The sequence below is a fragment of the Emericellopsis atlantica genome (genome assembly GCF_019669845.1).
Source record: "Emericellopsis atlantica unplaced genomic scaffold F5Z01scaffold_5, whole genome shotgun sequence".
Lineage (NCBI taxonomy): Eukaryota > Fungi > Ascomycota > Sordariomycetes > Hypocreales > Bionectriaceae > Emericellopsis > Emericellopsis atlantica.
Window position 1 is genome coordinate 836,467 of NW_025764707.1, and position 15,922 is coordinate 852,388.

At 54.6% G+C, this 15,922-nt stretch overlaps 5 protein-coding genes and 1 non-coding gene across 6 annotated transcripts; 1 reads left to right on the forward strand and 5 right to left on the reverse strand.

Moving 5' to 3' along the window:
* Window positions 1-242: 242 nt before the first annotated feature.
* On the reverse strand, window positions 243-2,412 carry F5Z01DRAFT_633994 (uncharacterized protein; the record flags this gene model as incomplete). Its single annotated transcript, XM_046262007.1, has 3 exons — window positions 243-435; window positions 494-2,329; window positions 2,387-2,412. The coding sequence occupies 3 exons, from the start codon at window positions 2,410-2,412 to the stop codon at window positions 243-245; spliced, it is 2,055 nt and encodes a 684-aa protein (XP_046121152.1).
* Window positions 2,413-4,353: 1,941 nt separating this feature from the next.
* On the forward strand, window positions 4,354-5,558 carry F5Z01DRAFT_459665 (uncharacterized protein). Its single transcript, XM_046259901.1, has 2 exons — window positions 4,354-4,940; window positions 4,996-5,558. The coding sequence occupies exons 1-2, from the start codon at window positions 4,501-4,503 to the stop codon at window positions 5,147-5,149; spliced, it is 594 nt and encodes a 197-aa protein (XP_046121153.1). The 5' UTR covers window positions 4,354-4,500; the 3' UTR covers window positions 5,150-5,558.
* Window positions 5,559-6,613: 1,055 nt separating this feature from the next.
* Window positions 6,614-8,556, reverse strand: F5Z01DRAFT_671668 (uncharacterized protein; the record flags this gene model as incomplete). The annotated part of the gene is made up of 3 exons (XM_046264723.1): window positions 6,614-8,097; window positions 8,149-8,474; window positions 8,534-8,556. 3 exons carry the CDS (start codon window positions 8,554-8,556, stop codon window positions 6,614-6,616), a joined length of 1,833 nt encoding a protein of 610 aa, XP_046121154.1.
* A 3,627-nt stretch (window positions 8,557-12,183) lies between these two features.
* Window positions 12,184-13,136, reverse strand: F5Z01DRAFT_459748 (uncharacterized protein). The gene has a single exon (XM_046259902.1). The coding sequence runs from the start codon at window positions 12,987-12,989 to the stop codon at window positions 12,270-12,272; it is 720 nt and encodes a 239-aa protein (XP_046121155.1). The 5' UTR covers window positions 12,990-13,136; the 3' UTR covers window positions 12,184-12,269.
* Window positions 13,137-13,752: 616 nt separating this feature from the next.
* On the reverse strand, window positions 13,753-13,824 carry F5Z01DRAFT_t28. The gene has a single exon. It is a non-coding gene; the product is annotated as a tRNA-Cys (tRNA).
* Window positions 13,825-14,171: 347 nt separating this feature from the next.
* Window positions 14,172-15,613, reverse strand: F5Z01DRAFT_617440 (uncharacterized protein; the record flags this gene model as incomplete). Its single annotated transcript, XM_046260977.1, has 4 exons — window positions 14,172-14,556; window positions 14,607-15,083; window positions 15,138-15,244; window positions 15,296-15,613. The coding sequence occupies 4 exons, from the start codon at window positions 15,611-15,613 to the stop codon at window positions 14,172-14,174; spliced, it is 1,287 nt and encodes a 428-aa protein (XP_046121156.1).
* Window positions 15,614-15,922: the final 309 nt, after the last annotated feature.

The window sequence follows — 15,922 nt, forward strand, 5'->3', positions numbered from 1 at the left end:
TGCGAGATTTGCATATATGTACGTGCCCCAGCGGGTTCCCCCCTTATTGGGATCCCGCGGCTACCGTACAGTTGATATATACTTATTCCAGGGTATCATGTGTACAACCGTGTGTGCCTCTAGCCCCTGATCGCCGCCCAGATGCCCATAAGATAAAGTAACAAGTCTATCGTAATTGCATAACTATGATCCTTAACCGAAACAGCCAACGCCTAGTATGCTGGGTGAAGCCACGCGCGACTTCAACGGAACGCTCTAAACGACTTGCTCGCCAGGGGCGACGTTGCTACCCCAAAGTCCATGCCGGCACGACCTGAGCCTCGAAGCCTGCCTCCCCTCATGTTTGGCGTGTTCGCGCAAAAGGCACACACGTAGACGTGCGGTTGCGCCGCTTGGTTCACGCAGGTGCCGTGTTGCCACATTTCGCATGATTCGCTTCATTCATTAGTTAGCACACAGGTCGACAAGACGTGAGGTCATCATCGAAACTCACCATTGCACCAAGAATCCAATGAATTCGGTGTTGTGGCACACACAACGGACACCTGGCTCGTCGGTCGTGTTCCCCGAGTCAGTCCGGCAGGGGGAAATCGAAGTGCTCTTGGTTCCCTGCCCCATGCCGAAATAACGTTGCGCTTTGGCGCTCGAGAACTGGTTCGCCATCAACTGTCTGTTTTCCTTGACACGGAGCAGCTCGCTCGCAGCATCGCCTCCGTTGTGCTCAGGAGTGTCGTTCATGATCGTCTCCGCTTCGCTCTCCATGTCATTGTTTCCGCCATCCGCCGACGCAGCGAACGTACTCGTGCTCTTATCGCTGATACTCCTCCGCGCGGGGTGGAAGATGGAACCAACGGGACGTCTCGGGTCAGGCAGGGCGAAGGACGCGTTGAATGAAGTGTTCCGACTGGGAATGATGATCGGCTCGTCGTCTTCCGATGACGAACCTTCTGAACCATCGTCCCATTGCCCCGATGATCGAGCAGCAGGCCCAGTGTACGACTCGGATGGACCGACAGTGGAGTGAGCAGCCTGCGCGTGCGCCCGTCCGTCTGCTCCAATGTAAAACTTGACCGACGCCCGCGAGCTTGGCCGACTGGCGGACTCTGGGATGGAGGCTAGACCCGACATGCGGTTCTGTTTCTTGAGAGGTGACACTCTCCCAGACGTCTTCATCGCCCGACCCATGTCCAAGCCCGGAACGCTCCTGCTCGGAGGCAGTGGGCGAGGCGCCATGGGCTGGCTGACAATGGCCCCCTTGCCGTTGGGTCTCCTCCCCCTGTTCTCGCTTTGACTTCTCGACAGCCCCGGTCTGGGCATCGATGGCTTGACTGGGGAACTAGCAAACGCCCGGTCTGGAGCTTTGCTGCTGCCAAGATCCCGCGAGCTGTTGGATCTTCGCATGGCCGTTGCAGGGGCGACGGGATGTGATGCCTGAGCGTTGGTTGCCTGGAAACTGGAGAAAGGCGCGGAAGGCCGAGAGCCGCCGAAGACGTTGCCCGGGTCGATGCCGGCCCCTGGGCTTGTGATGCCAAAGGCATTATCCATGCTCAGACTCGCGGTCAGAGTGCCTGCTGTCGGCGCTCGACTCGCAGGGGGCTTGGGCGCCAGTGGACGTGACTTTTTGGTGGCTGCGCCCTTGGCAGGTAGGTTTGCTCGTGGTGGAGGAGCTTGCGCAGGCTGAGGCGGGTCCTGAAACATCTGAGGTTCGTTATTCCAGTCAAATGAAGCCGAATGCCGATGTCCTGTGGTAGGATGCTCGGAGGGAAAGATGTTGGAAGTGTTGAAATCCATATCCATGGACATGGCGAAGCTGGCAGGGTCCCAGAAGGTTTCGGGCGCCGTCACTGGCGCGGACATTGGATAGGAGAATATGTCGCCTGGGCTTGCCAGCAAGGGGTTGAAGTCCGTCGGCTGCTGCGGCGCCGTGGAAAAGTCAGGTTGCCCGAAGTCCTGGCCATCCTGATTCATCGTGAGAGGCTCGAGGGTGCTGAATTTGTTGCGTCTGTGAGCAGTCGGCGGCGGGGTCGTCGTCTGGCTAGGCAAAGAGCCCGAACCGGGAAGCTGCAGACTTGTCTGGTTGGCAGGATGCTGTTGTTTTGGGTCCAAGCCGTCTCTGTGACTCGATGGTGTGAAGGGGGGGAAGCCCTCGAACCTGGCCTGGCCGCCGTCGAGATTGCCGGGCGTAGAATTGAAGACGGAGTAGTTCTCGGCGAATCGAGGGGTCAGGGAGCCTTGCGCAAGTCGAGGTGTAGCGAGCACAGGGCTCGGGAAGACTGCAGAAGTCGGAGTCTGGGTTGGCGTCGGGGGTTGAGCGCCTGGATCTCCAAAGCTGGCGGGAATGTGGTTAGCTGAGACATTGCATTCGAGACGACATGTTCAAGTTTACCTAGAAGATGGACGGTCTCTACTCATAGCAGCTCCGTACGAGGAGAGAGCAGCGGTAGTGGATTGTGGTGGTTATTGCCACATCAACCTGTGATCACGGACGGGGGTTCGGGTCGTGGGTGCACAAATCGGGGCATATGCTGCTGGAAATACAATAGTCGCCAAACGATATTGGTGACAGGGACGAAGTAGGGTAAACGTGAGTTTTTGATGTCTAGGTCGTCAATCGTTCGTATCGATCATTAAACAGTATTCGTCGTCGTCGAAATCATTAAGAGTCGTGGTCGAGGGCAATAGTCATTAGGCGAGTGGACAGTGCAGGACGGGCGTAGATAGTCAACAGGTTGGAGTGAAGGGTCGGTCGGTTTGTTGGTCTCGTGCCTGTGAATGGACAATCGGACCGGTCAGCGTCAGACGGCCAGTCAAGGGTCACCAGCTGGTGGTCCAAGGGGGAAGAAAGAGCTGAAGGGTAAGATGGAGGTAAGGTATCCGAGGGACTCACCAGGCTGGGTCTACAATGTGAAACCGCACAGCACAAACGCAGAGCTTGGGTGATAAGGTATGCTATGTGGGCGAGGCGAGTGAGGAGGAACAGGAAGACGTCGACCTGCAGACAGAAAAGAAGGAAGCTCAGACCATCAAGCTGGCCCTCGGTCAGCAATTGACAATCGCTGCGGTGATTGCATGAACGGAGCAGTGCAGATTCACGTCGAGCCCAGGCCAATGAATCCGCTGGCGTGGTCTCAGCTTGCGTCTAAGAACTTATTAGGCAGAAGAGGGACTGGATTGGAGTGGGCAGGGAGATGGATGGATTTTGGGGTGGTGGTGGTGGTGGTGGTCCCCACCGAGCCTAGTCTAGGGCGGGTGAGTGCACTCGGAGTGCACTTGCCAAAAGTTGCCAGTCTCGAGCAAGCAATGGTGGGTTATGACTGGCCTTGCGAGCCTTTGAGATCTGCACCAAAAGGCCAGGTGACTGAATGTGGAAGCTAATTAGCCCAGACCTGAGCTGAAGCCACAGCAGCATTGTCCAAGCCAACTGTATAAGTTAGAATACATCGGATCAAGAAATCGAGAGAATCAGCCGCCTGAGCTCGAGCGGGGCGGCCTTGCGCAGGTACGATACAGGCAACAATGACACTACCTCGAGACGACGGCTGCAAGTTCACCTTATTCTCTTTCTGACCCTATACGGACATTCTACGCCTTCTCGACAACCCCAAGCACAAAGTCGGACAGCCAGTCAGCTAGTCACGGCTTTGCATGCGCGCGCGCAACAGCTGCACACGCAGCAACTGGGCGATAACAGCTGAGACCAGCCGACTCTGTGCAACTCCAGATGCACACGGGCGCTAAGAAGATGCTCCGCAGGCAATCTCGCGAGTCTATTCAAGAATGATCAGACGGTCCAGTCAGGACAGAAACGCTCTCTAGCCCCTTTGCGAAAGCCGTATCGAGGGGCAGAACCAACATTCTACATACGATGCCGCCCTGTCGGCACGGATACAATACCTGGATTACTTATTAGCTTTCCAGGCCACCCGTTAGTGTAAGGGGCCGATAGCACCAACCAGCATGGGCTGGCCAACCACGGCGGCGCAACTGCAGCCTTTCCAAACGTCCACCGTCCGTCCATCTACCTAATGCCAACGACCAGTTCAACTTCCCGACGTGTTGGCCCAACAGCAGATCCGACGAGCGGCCAATTTGCCATGCTAAGCCGAGGCCGATCCAGCTGCCTGCCCAACTACACAATCCGCCACCTAATATCGTTATGCGCCTGTTTAGGACGGTTCCCTGATTTGAGTTTGCGCCTGTTCGCATAGTCCCAAACAGGCAAAGGTGGTAATCACGCAGGCACACAGCACAGCGCGAGGAACCATCGCAACGAATTGAATTGCGGCCAGCCAGACACAAGTCAGGGACTCAGGGTCGGTCTCAACCTGGCTCCACGTTGCTGGTGCCGTCGCCCAGAATCCCATCTTCGCCATGATGGGCATTGCACAGGCTTCCCCACTGTGCGCCCGTCATGGTTAGATCTCGATCTCGGCCGTGCCCCGCTGATAGCCACCGGTGGACGTCTTAATTAATCCCCGTAACAGTCCGTACCTTGCTGCGATGCGATACGTACTTTTCGTGTCTTGGATAGCTCTTCAAGTCAAGCGAAGCGATATCCAGTCTCTCGTTGAGGACACACTCGAATTGTGCGCGGTGTCCTTTCTTGACCATCTGCACTCAATGTACCTGAAGAAAGCCCCGCAGTCCAAGAACGACGTCATCTGGACTCCAGTCTCGTCGGACCTCGCCCAGGCCGCTGGTCCGTGCCCCATCGCAATGTCCGCTCATCCATCACGCCGGAGCAAGCTTCGCGGAACACAGCAACAAGTGGTTAGCCGCCTTGACGACTCACCGACGGATCATCTACGCATTCGCATAGTCTCCGTCGACGATTGCTGCAGAGTAGAGTATCATCATGAGGACAAAGGATTGGCGCTAGCCACGCGTCTACATCTCGACCGGGTAGATTCCAACCTCGACGACGAGAGTCCAAGACGAGAGCAAGGCGAACATCACCCTTAGGACATCGATTTAGCTTATGATGATATCTTTCAGGCCAAAAGCATCAATTCATACACTAGGTTTATATTTACAGGAGACAGGCTATGGCCGCTGCAGATTTTGCGCAACAAGCTGCAGAAGTCTTGGGGTTTCATCTCGGACGCCTACACCGGAGTCACGATTCCCACTCATCGAAGCACTCATATGAGCCTTTACATCCATCTTCGGCAAGGCGGACATAGGTGTACATCTCATCAACGACGCCCCTGGAATCATGAGGAAGGCAGGGCTAGTCAGCGTCAAAGCTGATCCCATTACGCTCTCTATGGGAGAGCACATCAAGGACGACGCCGAAAGGCAGAACTTGATTACATCGTCCATGATCACCGTTTCTACAATCACAGGGGCCGCGAAGGCTACGTCTTTCCCAGGACACAAACGAATCATACCATTTCTCAGGACTGCGAGTTGACCTGCCAGGGTCAACTTTGGTCCTCATGTGACAAACTAAGCCTTGCCACTCGCGTGCAATCTACTTGCACTCACGTTACACATTGGCAACTACAGACCTGTCAAAGTCTGTGCGGACATGTTAATTGTGTAGTAAACAATCAGCCAGATCGATGGAAAGCACCCATTGGCCGTGAGAGTGCCTGACTGACTGACTGGCTACACCCTTCCCGTGACCGCCACCCACCAAGGAGAGACATACATGTGTCAACCCCCATTCCAGCATACTTCTCCCTTCTAGCGCCACTGAGAGTCTGAGACAAGACCTTCTCGGGTCACACTCTCATTCCTCGGTCACCGAGGACCCTTTTCTTCGTGGCGTGAGACCCAACGCTGGGCAGGGGTACCTTGGGATAAGGCTGCTAGCGCGCAGCTGCTGCCCGATCACATGAGCGCGCAGGGCCGCGGCGACGACGATATTCCCTTTTTTTCCTCTTCGAGATTTTCGTCTGCCATCTATTATCTAGGCGGGGTAAGGGAGCTAGCTGGGATGATGGCGATTCGGGTCGGGACGCATGAAAGTTGGAAATTGTGGCGCCACGCGTCGTCCCCAGCGGAGGTCTGCGCTGGCGGCTGTGCGGTCGGTCTGGCATACCATACCATCCAGTGCAACCAGAAGGACGGACGGTGTGATTTTACATGTCACTTGTCAGCCTCGGGCGCGATTTACGAGTTGGGGAGAAGGGACTTGGTGGTTGTCAGGAAGCGTAGTAGCTTCCATATTTGCTTTGGCTAAGTATTTTCGTTCCTATACATGGTGGCTGTCCAGCAGGCCTTTCCGCTCGGACTGCCTAGATCTATATAGTCCTTCCTTTCTCTGGTCTCCATACATACTGCCCCAAGAAGAAGAAAAAAAACGAGGTATCAAGTGAAAAGCCGTGCAGAAATAAGGCGTGTAAAGCAGATGTAAAGCAGTAGCTTGTCCCGCACAGAGCGCAGCCCGGATGTGGAGGAACGTGTTCGGCCAGCAAGGGCCTAATTAGAGAGAGATGTCTAAAATAAATGGAAGGAGATATGTGGGATATCATTCCGTGATCATGTTATGGTGTCTCTTCGTTCAAATTCGTCGTTCGTCAGGGGTCCAGGCGCCAGCCTGCAGATCACCCTGGGAGGCTCGGTCGTAGCACCAGCGGAACCGGCGCTTGGTTGCACTTGATCATCTTCAGATCATGTTGGGATAGGATTTGGACAGGAGAGGTGGTGGGGGCGGGAGATGCGTGGGCATGGGCGGCGGGCCGGTGCCATTGTTGTTGTTGTTGAAATTGTTTGACGAGTTGAGATGCGCAGGGGAGGAAAGTGTGTCCGTCTTGGTCGCCTTCACCGGCATGTTGCTGCGCGCGCTGGCGTTCTCCCGTCGACGCTTTGCAGAGTCCTTGGCCTTGGGGTGCGAGTGGCACTTGTAGGCGTGGCGGAACCAGGTCGTCCCCTTCTTCTTGCTGCTCACCAGCGCGACCCAGTCGTTGCAGCTGCTGCAGAGGCCCTCCCACACGTCAGGGTTGCCGTCCATGCGGCGCATATCCAGAGGCTCCTGGAAGGGACTGCCCGTCGCCGCGCTGATGCCATGGGAGAAGGACTTGTCGTACCAGTACGCAGAGTTCTTCAACACGAGCCATCGCCCAGGCTTGCAGATACCACACCAGCCTTCACGCTTGTTGCCGTGCCCGCGTACCCAGCGCGGGGTGTACAAATCGCCCTCAAATCGCAGATCTTGTTCACGAGGCATCATGTCGGGATCTGAGGGGTTCATGTCTTCCTCGGGAGGCGACAATTGCTCCTCGTGCAGGCAGCTGAACAGGTCCGGAGGGTCAGACAAATCGGCATAGCGACGGAGAGGGTGGGAGTCCACGTTGCTCTGCAGCATGCGAAGAAGTCCATGGGAGAGCAGGGGCGGCGGGGCAGCATCGAAGTGGCGTCCCTCGCCATGTGTATGCTGAGATACGAGCTGCGAAGGCAGCTGAGTCGGCAGAAGCATGCTGTTCCTCTGGAGCACGGGCTGGCTGGGCATGAGGTAGTGCGGTTGCGTGGTCGTCGATGCAGAGTTCAGCGTGCCGTTGCCGCGCGGGTCGGCGAGGGCACGAGACATGCGATGATGCGCGGCGTGAGTCTCCGGGCCTGGATTGTACATGAGCGGCGTGTGCATGGGTCGTCGATTTGACGTGTTTCCGTAGGAGCCAGTGGACCATCTCTTGTTGTTCCTAGGGACGTCGATACTGTAGGGTGCCGACCGCACACTGAGCCGGGGCGAGGGAGACGCCCGGCCGCGACTCTGCGCTCGAACCAGGTCAGATCGGCCCTGTGCCGATATGCGAGGCGATGCAACAGGCGAGAGGTGCGTCGAAGACATCCAGGAATCACGGTTAGAGGTGGGGGGGTAATCCGAGCAGTATGAAGGAGCGTCGGACATGGCGGTCGTAAAGTCATCATGAACCATGTCGGATGTAGAGATGGAGAAAGATGACCCCGAGATTCTCCGTGATGCGGCCTCATCATACATCATTTGATAGTTGTAGTAGCCTTGCCGGTGATCACTTGTGTCCAAGTCCAGGATGGGAATGGCCTCATCAGTCGTGTAGGCCTGGCCAATGGGCGCCTCGGATGTCATGGCATGGAAGGCGAACTGGTCCTCATACGGCTTCTTGTAATAGTCTAGAGGAGTGTCAGCGATACATGCGTTATTGAGCTCCTGTAGCAACGTACTGCCGTCCATTGACATGGGTGTTTGGAGGTCTTGCTGGGCTGAGATGGGTCTTGACGGTGTCCCTGTGGAAGATGCAAGCATGGGCATCGAGTGATCCGTGGGCGGCCTCGAATAGCTCTCGACCGGGACGTGATATGAGAGCTCCTCTGACATTGCTGTCGGCGTCGACTGAGGGTGTGCACTCGAAGCTGGCCAGGCTGTGACCGCGTCCGCTGCGCTGTGAACGTCGTCCTCGGCCATAGTACTGATGTGAGGTGTACTGGGTGACACTTGCTTGCGAAACCTTGATTCGGACTGAAAGAGGGAATTCTGGAATTTGGAGCGACTATGCAACCAAAGGAATCAGTATAGACAGGCCGACATGGAGATCGCGTGAGGACTTACAGCCTCCTGTGGGCCGAGTCCATGGCAGTTATGCAAAGACCAACGGGAGCAGGCAGCCTCGTACACGCAGAAACTGGAGCGGCAGCCGTGCCCGAGATCTAGGTTCAAGGATCCAGGTCAGCATCAGTTGTTATGTATGACATGGGGACCACTTGGTGAGGCTCGCCAGCGCAGTGTTGATGCCATGCTGGCGTTAGTGCCAGGCTAATTATGCATGACTTACCGCAAGATTGTGCGTGTGTAAGAGAAATTCTCCTGACCGAGAAGGCAGTGTGCGATGAGAGTGGTTATGTGTACTTGTTGAATCGAGGATGAGAGGCAATGAGGGCGGATAGCTGCATAGGTTGAATGGCTCGGCAGATCGTCGTTGCTCGAATCAAGTCAAGAGGCTTGGTAAGGAGAGACGGGTTGGGAGGTTGGACTCGACAAGGAGTGTGATAGGCTCTGAATGAGAGTTGTAGGTGCCTATAAGAGAGGTATTATAGGGAAAACAGCAGGGCGAACGGAGTGAGCGACTGGCAGGTCAGGTTCCGGGGCAAAAGAATGACAGCTGAAATGAAGATCGTGGAATGACAGGATTTAAACTAGCGAAAGGCGTAGAACGGCGTCGGACACTGCGGTGTATAAGACGATGTTTTTGCTGGGCTTCAAAGGCCGCCTGGCAAGACGCAACATCCATGCTGCTGGCAGCTAGCTTGGAACATTGTGAGGAATCCCAGCCGTGAGTGAAGGAGTCCAGGAGGGTCGACGCTGTGCCTGACCCGCCGGTGGACACAGGGGCCGAAGGCTGGTGTGTTACATGTCGTCAACGATGTGGATGGGGAGTGGCTTGGGTTCCGATGGGCCAGGGTCAAGGGTCAGGGTCCTGGCGCAGATGGAAACACTTGGCCGAACAGGGATCAGGCAAGCCGGGAAGACGCCTAGCAGTCAATCTTCAAACAGACCAATGCAGGGCAGTAGCAATCGCCAAAAGCCTATAGTTGGAGCATCCTATGGCCAAGGGCGCTGACTGACAGCGCGGGAAACAGACGACAATTCGAAGGCTTCCTGTGTACAAGTAGCGTTTTCAACCCCCTGGAAAGTGAATGAGTCGTGGAATCGCAAAGGCGTATCCACATTGAGATCTCTGATGCGGGACAGAGCCGTATTAGCGTCGTGTGAGTGCCCAATCCAACACGTCGCTGATTCTGGGCAGCGTCTGGAATCTCTGGATGCCGGTGGTTAAGGTATGAACGTCAGGTGTTTTGTTGCCCACAGGTGACGTCGTTTTGACTAGAACGACCTGTGTGAGCCTTATTGTCTTTCGACTTCGGGTCTCTACCGTGATACCTATAGACTTGTCGGCCAGTACGGAGTGCGGTCAGTGCGGTCATCCAGAGCGCGAGTCAGCCGTTGCGCGCGTGATTGCCATGGTTTGCATCATGGCGTCTTTCTCTTGTGCACTGAAAACCGGCAGCAACCGGCAAATACTGGCGCTGGATCTAGAGGGGCCACAGTGAGGTTCATCGTTGACAGGCAGGCCGTGCTAGTGTCAGAGATTCATCGAATGTAAGCATGGTCGCGTTTTGGCCCTGTGCGACAGTTGTCGCGTTTGAGAATGGGATTCGCCGGATACTTTGTTATCCGGCGTGAGCAGACAGACAGACGGACAAGTGGAAGCAGCTGTAAGGAACGTATTGTCAGTATTAGGTGATAAGTGACAGAAGCAGATTTGTCGCAATTGCGCAAAAGAAGCAACACAGTCATCAAAGGTGCTGACAATCCATCACGAACCCCTCTTGGACGTGCACCAGCAGCCGGCAAGTCTAGTGGGCGGATGGACATGCTGCGGGACCCTCGATATTTCGCTTTGCCGCGGATTTCAGGGCTCGAGTCTGGACAAGAGGATAATAGTTGGGAGGCATGGCGAAGGGAAGAAAGAAAGGTTAGGCTGAGGATTGCGCGCAGATCGCGACCTCCGACAAGAAGAACAGACGAAGGCCCGGATGATTAGTTACCTTGGTAAAACAATCGCCTGAGTGGTTGCGCAAAACAAAAGTTGCTGCACCATGGGAAGCAGGTAATTTCGCAAGATTGTGCGGATGCAGAAAGGATGAAGAAGAAGTCTGTCCGTCTGTTTGAGGTTGCAGCCGACTGACTTCACGACTGGACGTCGTGGACTCGTGGCCTGATTTGACACTTTCCTCATCTAGGGCTCTTCTAGGGTCTATGCTTCTTCTGGAAATTCTCCAGTTAACGAAGCTCCGTAATTGGTCCAGTGGGAGCTGGGAGGACGTGATCCTGTCTCAGATCAGTTTCGCAAGGAAGGCGCAACCCCAGACTCGACTGGACTCTTTCGAGGAAGACTGGAGGATGAGTGACAGCTGCCAACGCTGTGGCTGTGTTCAATTGGGGGCGTGCGTGATTTGTCCAGCAGTGATGGCATCTACGTAGCGGTGTCGTCGTTTGTTGGTCTCTCGCCCAATCTTATCAGGTCGAGTCATGTGAGGCCAGTGAGGGTACCAGTGTTGTTACTAGACTACTTGGTAGTGTTGGCATTGGACGCCATCCGATCGAGGCAACACGGCCCGCTGTGAGAAACGACATGGACTTAGACTAGAGTATCCATGTCGCCCTCAAAGATCGCCTTGCCGCGTCACTGTACGTGTAGGGCTCTGTGGGCTGCGTCGCTGCGAATGTTAGCCTGTAATTAATTGACATTTGGCCAGGGACATGGACTGGGCTCTGAAGTCTGAACAGCGGATCTGCCAGACGCCAATAGTTATAATTAGCCATGGCCCACGGACTATCCTGACGACTGGAGTCCACTGGACCAACAAGTCAAAATTGGCGTCAACCCCACTGGCTCACGACGGTCGCCATCATCATCGCCTGTCGCGCTCTTCCTAACGTTAGATACTAAGTTGCTTCAGGTAATTATTATTCACTCTTTCTTGCTCAAGCTTCCGTCAAAGTGGGACGCGATCGCCTCGCCTTTCGGCCGCCATCAGCACACCTGGCGACTAACTGACACGGGCGCGTTCTTCAGGCCTGTTAGCACACGCCACGACGCGTGCTGCTCAGTACTAACTAAGTAGTCATCAATGTTTTTCTATCGGCACGAGATTGCACTTCATCCGCGATGACATTCACGCTGACGTCGCGAGTCCTTTTTGTGAGATATGATGAGTTTCTTTCCCGGCTCCAGATCTTCAACGTCGGCCATATCCGGTACCTCTCACTAACCTCGGGGGCACAGGCCACGGGCTTGTCCTGAGGGTATATCTGGTGTCTGATATTGGCTGCCTGGTGCATAAGGTATGTTTCTATGACCATGATGCCACATCCTTGTCCTCTTCGATTTCCACCTTCCGCCTTGTGATCATCGCGCGGGGACCTTTTTTTAGGGCGCGGTACTACGTAGCCGTAAGAGCAAGGCACTTGTGGAGATCACAGGGTCGCAGAATTGCCGAACCGTGTATTATACCACGCCTAATGTAACAACGGCATCTCTGGGGGTTCCCTGCCAGAACGGCGTACCAAGTACTGGAGGAATGTTGCCTGTCCATGTGAAGTGGTCGCATGTCGTCGAAAAAGCGCCGGGTACACGGCCTGTTCTTTTCTGATGTTTCTCCTCGTAGGGTTGCAATTGCACACGTACGTAGGAACAATTGTCTCCGGTAGGAAAACGACCCATCAGGCCATCTACTCAGCGCCACGCCGTCTCGCCACCAGTGAATGGGGTCGCTCCTGATAATTACTGCTCCTTGTTAATCCTTTTCCAGACTTCGCCTTCGGCTGCAGCGAGGCTGTTGCCTGCTGCACTCGCCCACTTCTTCGCAGTGTCCCATACACTCTCATCCTCACCAGAGCCGAATGTGTTCATATCAGTCCTCCCAGAGTCATGGTGCGCCGCTCTTTGAGCGCTATTGAACTCTGACGCAAAGGAGTCTTGCTGATACCCTGGTGGGTGGGACAAGTTATCATTGCCGCCCACTGGCAAGCTCGTAGGCCCCGATGAATGGGGCAGACCCATGGTCGTAGACCTGCCAGCAGCATATGATGAGGTCGGTGGCTGGTAGGACATCTGAGGTGGCATCGCAGTCACAGGGTTGCTTGTCTGAGGATGGGACATAGCCTCGCCTGCCTTGGGGGGCGGTGGGAGATGGCTCGTCGGTGTCGCTACGGGCACAGGCCCGGGTTGTGGAGCCGGAGGTCCATCTTCAGAGAGTTGCTGTGTTGGCGTAGGCTGCAGCTGAGGCATGCCCGTTGGGACAGGCTGTGATGGCCTTGCCGCAGGCTGCGGGGCGGGATAGCCTGTTTGCGAGGCTTCTGATGCTGATGTTGTGGTTGGTGGCGGCGCGTATCGGTCCTGATTTGAGGCTTGTTGCTGTGCTGCGTCGGCAGTTTGAGGCGTCGGCCCTGATGCCTTTGCAGCTGTGATGGGGCTGTCGGTGTAGACAGTTACGGGCGCCATGACGAGTAAGCTGATGTGGTTTGATTGGTTTCGGTTTGAATGAGGGAAAGCTGTTTGGGTTCTCTAATGGATTTATAGTTCAGAAGTGATGTTGAGGTATCACAAAGAGGTGTCCCTTGATCAGGCGACGTCATTGTTCCACGTCAGGTGACTCCCCTCCGCGAACGTGGTGGTCCCTCACGATCAGCCACATTTCAGGCTCGCTAAGAGGCCTAGCTAAGTAAAGAGCAGAAAGTGATCATGGCTAACAGCAGGACTCATTGCTTTTGTCGGTGCGCTATCCGTATTTCAGGATGCGACGAAAGTTATGCAAATTCTCTACTTTAGTGCCATGTAATAGCTCAGCACTTCATAATGAGGTACGTGCGTTCACGACCCCGCCGCCACAGTCTACCTACCCTATAAATGGTCTTGTGGTTTTCGCGTCCACTGCCACGACTTGTCTTTCGAGAACATACCTGGCAGTAATATCCTGCACAAGATGAGATAGCCGGAATAATCCGATTAGTTCCTCCAAGTTTAATTTGCCCGAACCAGCGACAACTGAAAAATAGCTTGGAAACGCGACTGATTTAGCGCTAGCACACTGTGCAAGTGAACGAGTGCTACGTACGTAAAACCTAGGCTAATTCCATACATTAACAGTTTCGTTAATATGCAAAAGAAAAATGATGTTCTTTTACTCATCCATGTTCACACATGATACACCCCAACCGCCGTAAGAGAATGCCAAAGGTTGTTTGCTCCCAGGGAGCAAAAGTGAAGGGCCGAACCGGGTTCGAACCGGTGACCTTAGGATCTGCAATCCCACGCGCTACCGCTGCGCCACCGACCCTAGACAAGGAAGTGCTGTCGTTGAATGAGGGTCGGACATTAAACATTATATACGCAGACGGTATCTTTGCGAATCAATATGGCATCTATTACTCTTTAAGAATCAGAAAAGAACGGATGACCAGGTCGCACTCCTCATCTGTGAAAATTCTGGAACTAAGTGTCTACATATAGACTCAGTGATTCTTGTAACAGACCTCCCCTGGCCTAATCTCACAACTAAAATCCCCCAGCCCTTAGTTTCAAACCGATGCTGTTCCCGAAGATGTAAACTTGCCTCCAGCGATCGTTGCTATTTCTGACCCCTCTTGATTCTGACCGTGTTCGGTTGACAGCCCAAATATAGAATCAGAATGGAGAATCATGCACTGATCTGTACTTCGCCAGATGGTCGGTATTCTGGAGCTCAGCGACACCGGTCCCCATCCTCTTCTCTGGACCGAGATCCTGCCACAGGAATCCCTGCGGCATGAGGGCCTTATCGCCAGGAATAGGTGTGCCTAAACTCCAGTTGAGCCACGCCTCAGGACCCCAGCGCGTCCAGATGGTGACTGGGTTGTACCAAGGGTCCTTCAGGTAGAGGTAGTGTTGGATACGACCCGTCTGCGCATCCGGGTCCGACAGGTTCTTGAGGACAAACATGCGAGGGAGTGTACAGTGGCGCAGAACCAGTTGTCGAAAGAACAGCGCGCTGTAGACGAGATGGGTCTGCAGGAGACCAGGCGTGCTTAGACTGCGACTCAAGTCAGCGATTGGAGTGTATGGCTCTATTTCCCAGCTCACCCGAAAGCGTGGCGCATGCGGTCGCCCATGAGTACTTTCACACCAACGTCCACGGATGATTTGGCGAATTTGGGATAGGCGCCTGCAAGCAGCTCCATGAGAACACTGCCGATCTGCCGCACCTCAGGCATAGGTTTCATGTACTTGTCCTCGTACCCGGATGCCCATTCGGTGACCTCATCCATGAACTCGATACCGTCGGCCCACTTGTCCTTGCCCATCACCTTGTTGTAGTCGATACCCATGAGATCTCCTATGTGTTTCCAGAGGGTGCCCTGCGCAGCGTGCTCCATAGGGGTGAGGCTTCTCCACTCGTACATGGACACAAAGCTGACGGGAGCTGCCATACTGGCCCAGAGAACGTAAAGGAAGTCTTCATCCAAGATCTTCCCGGACTTGACGTATGGAGAATGAAGATAGTTCATGCGAGCAACAGACTTTAGGAATTCATCCGATGCAGGATCATAATGGGCAAAGCTATACCTAGGTAAGTGGAAGTTCAGAGTAGTGAAGGATATGTGCGCTGCTTACCATCCGTACAGAATAGCGGTGTCCTCATACCGTTTCGACGAAGTCCTCAAGTCCTTGAGATCACTGTAGTTGGCAAGTACTCTCGCCACATTTTCAACCGCATAAGTCTGGACTCTGATCAGCTCTGATGGCTAATTAAACAGTGAAGCCTATCGTACCCGGAACAAGGCTAACCGGAGTGAAACATCATAGAAGAGGGGAAACTCCCAGTACATCATGTTCCTGACTATGGCCTGGGCCTGATGAACGCTCATGCGGCTCAAGGAAGCTCGATCTGTAAAACCCATCTTCTTCTGGAAGTTCTTGATCCGACGATGGCGGAGGGCCGTGCAGAGAGTGACATAGCCGATGAGACTGGCGATCAAATACGGCTTCAGCACTGAGTACGAGGGGACTGTGAAGCCTTGGTAAACAGGGCCAATAGGCTCGGCGGTCGTTGAGGCATTGCCTGCCCAATTGCTGTCTGAGAATCCCATGACGAAGAGGGCGAAGGTAACAAGGAGCCTCGAGGATCGACGACGAGTATTCTGCTCGACAATGGGGACACAGCCTGGATATTAATACAAGCTACCATGTGACCCAGTGTACGGTTACTGAACGGCCTTTCCAAAACTTCTGGGATCAAAAGGCAACCGAGGCTGTTGTCGCAAACTTCAAGCTGTTGCTGTGATCCTGACTGTGAGCACGGCCAACAGCCATTACGCAAGGTGGGTGAGTACGTTACATTCAGGAAACTCAATCAGTCGATGGAGCTGTACCCGAGGCAGTCTTTTGCTTGGGATTCC

What these genes read in the sequence shown, in the direction of transcription:
- F5Z01DRAFT_459665 (XM_046259901.1), top strand. Translation starts at nt 4,501, where the DNA reads ATGCGATACGTACTTTTCGTGTCTTGGATAGCTCTTCAAGTCAAGCGA. An exon ending in GACGAGAGTCCAAGACGAGA is followed by an intron (nt 4,941 to 4,995) that starts GCAAGGCGAACA and finishes GATATCTTTCAG; the next exon opens with GCCAAAAGCATCAATTCATA.
- F5Z01DRAFT_459748 (XM_046259902.1), bottom strand. Translation starts at nt 12,989, where the DNA reads ATGGCGCCCGTAACTGTCTACACCGACAGCCCCATCACAGCTGCAAAG.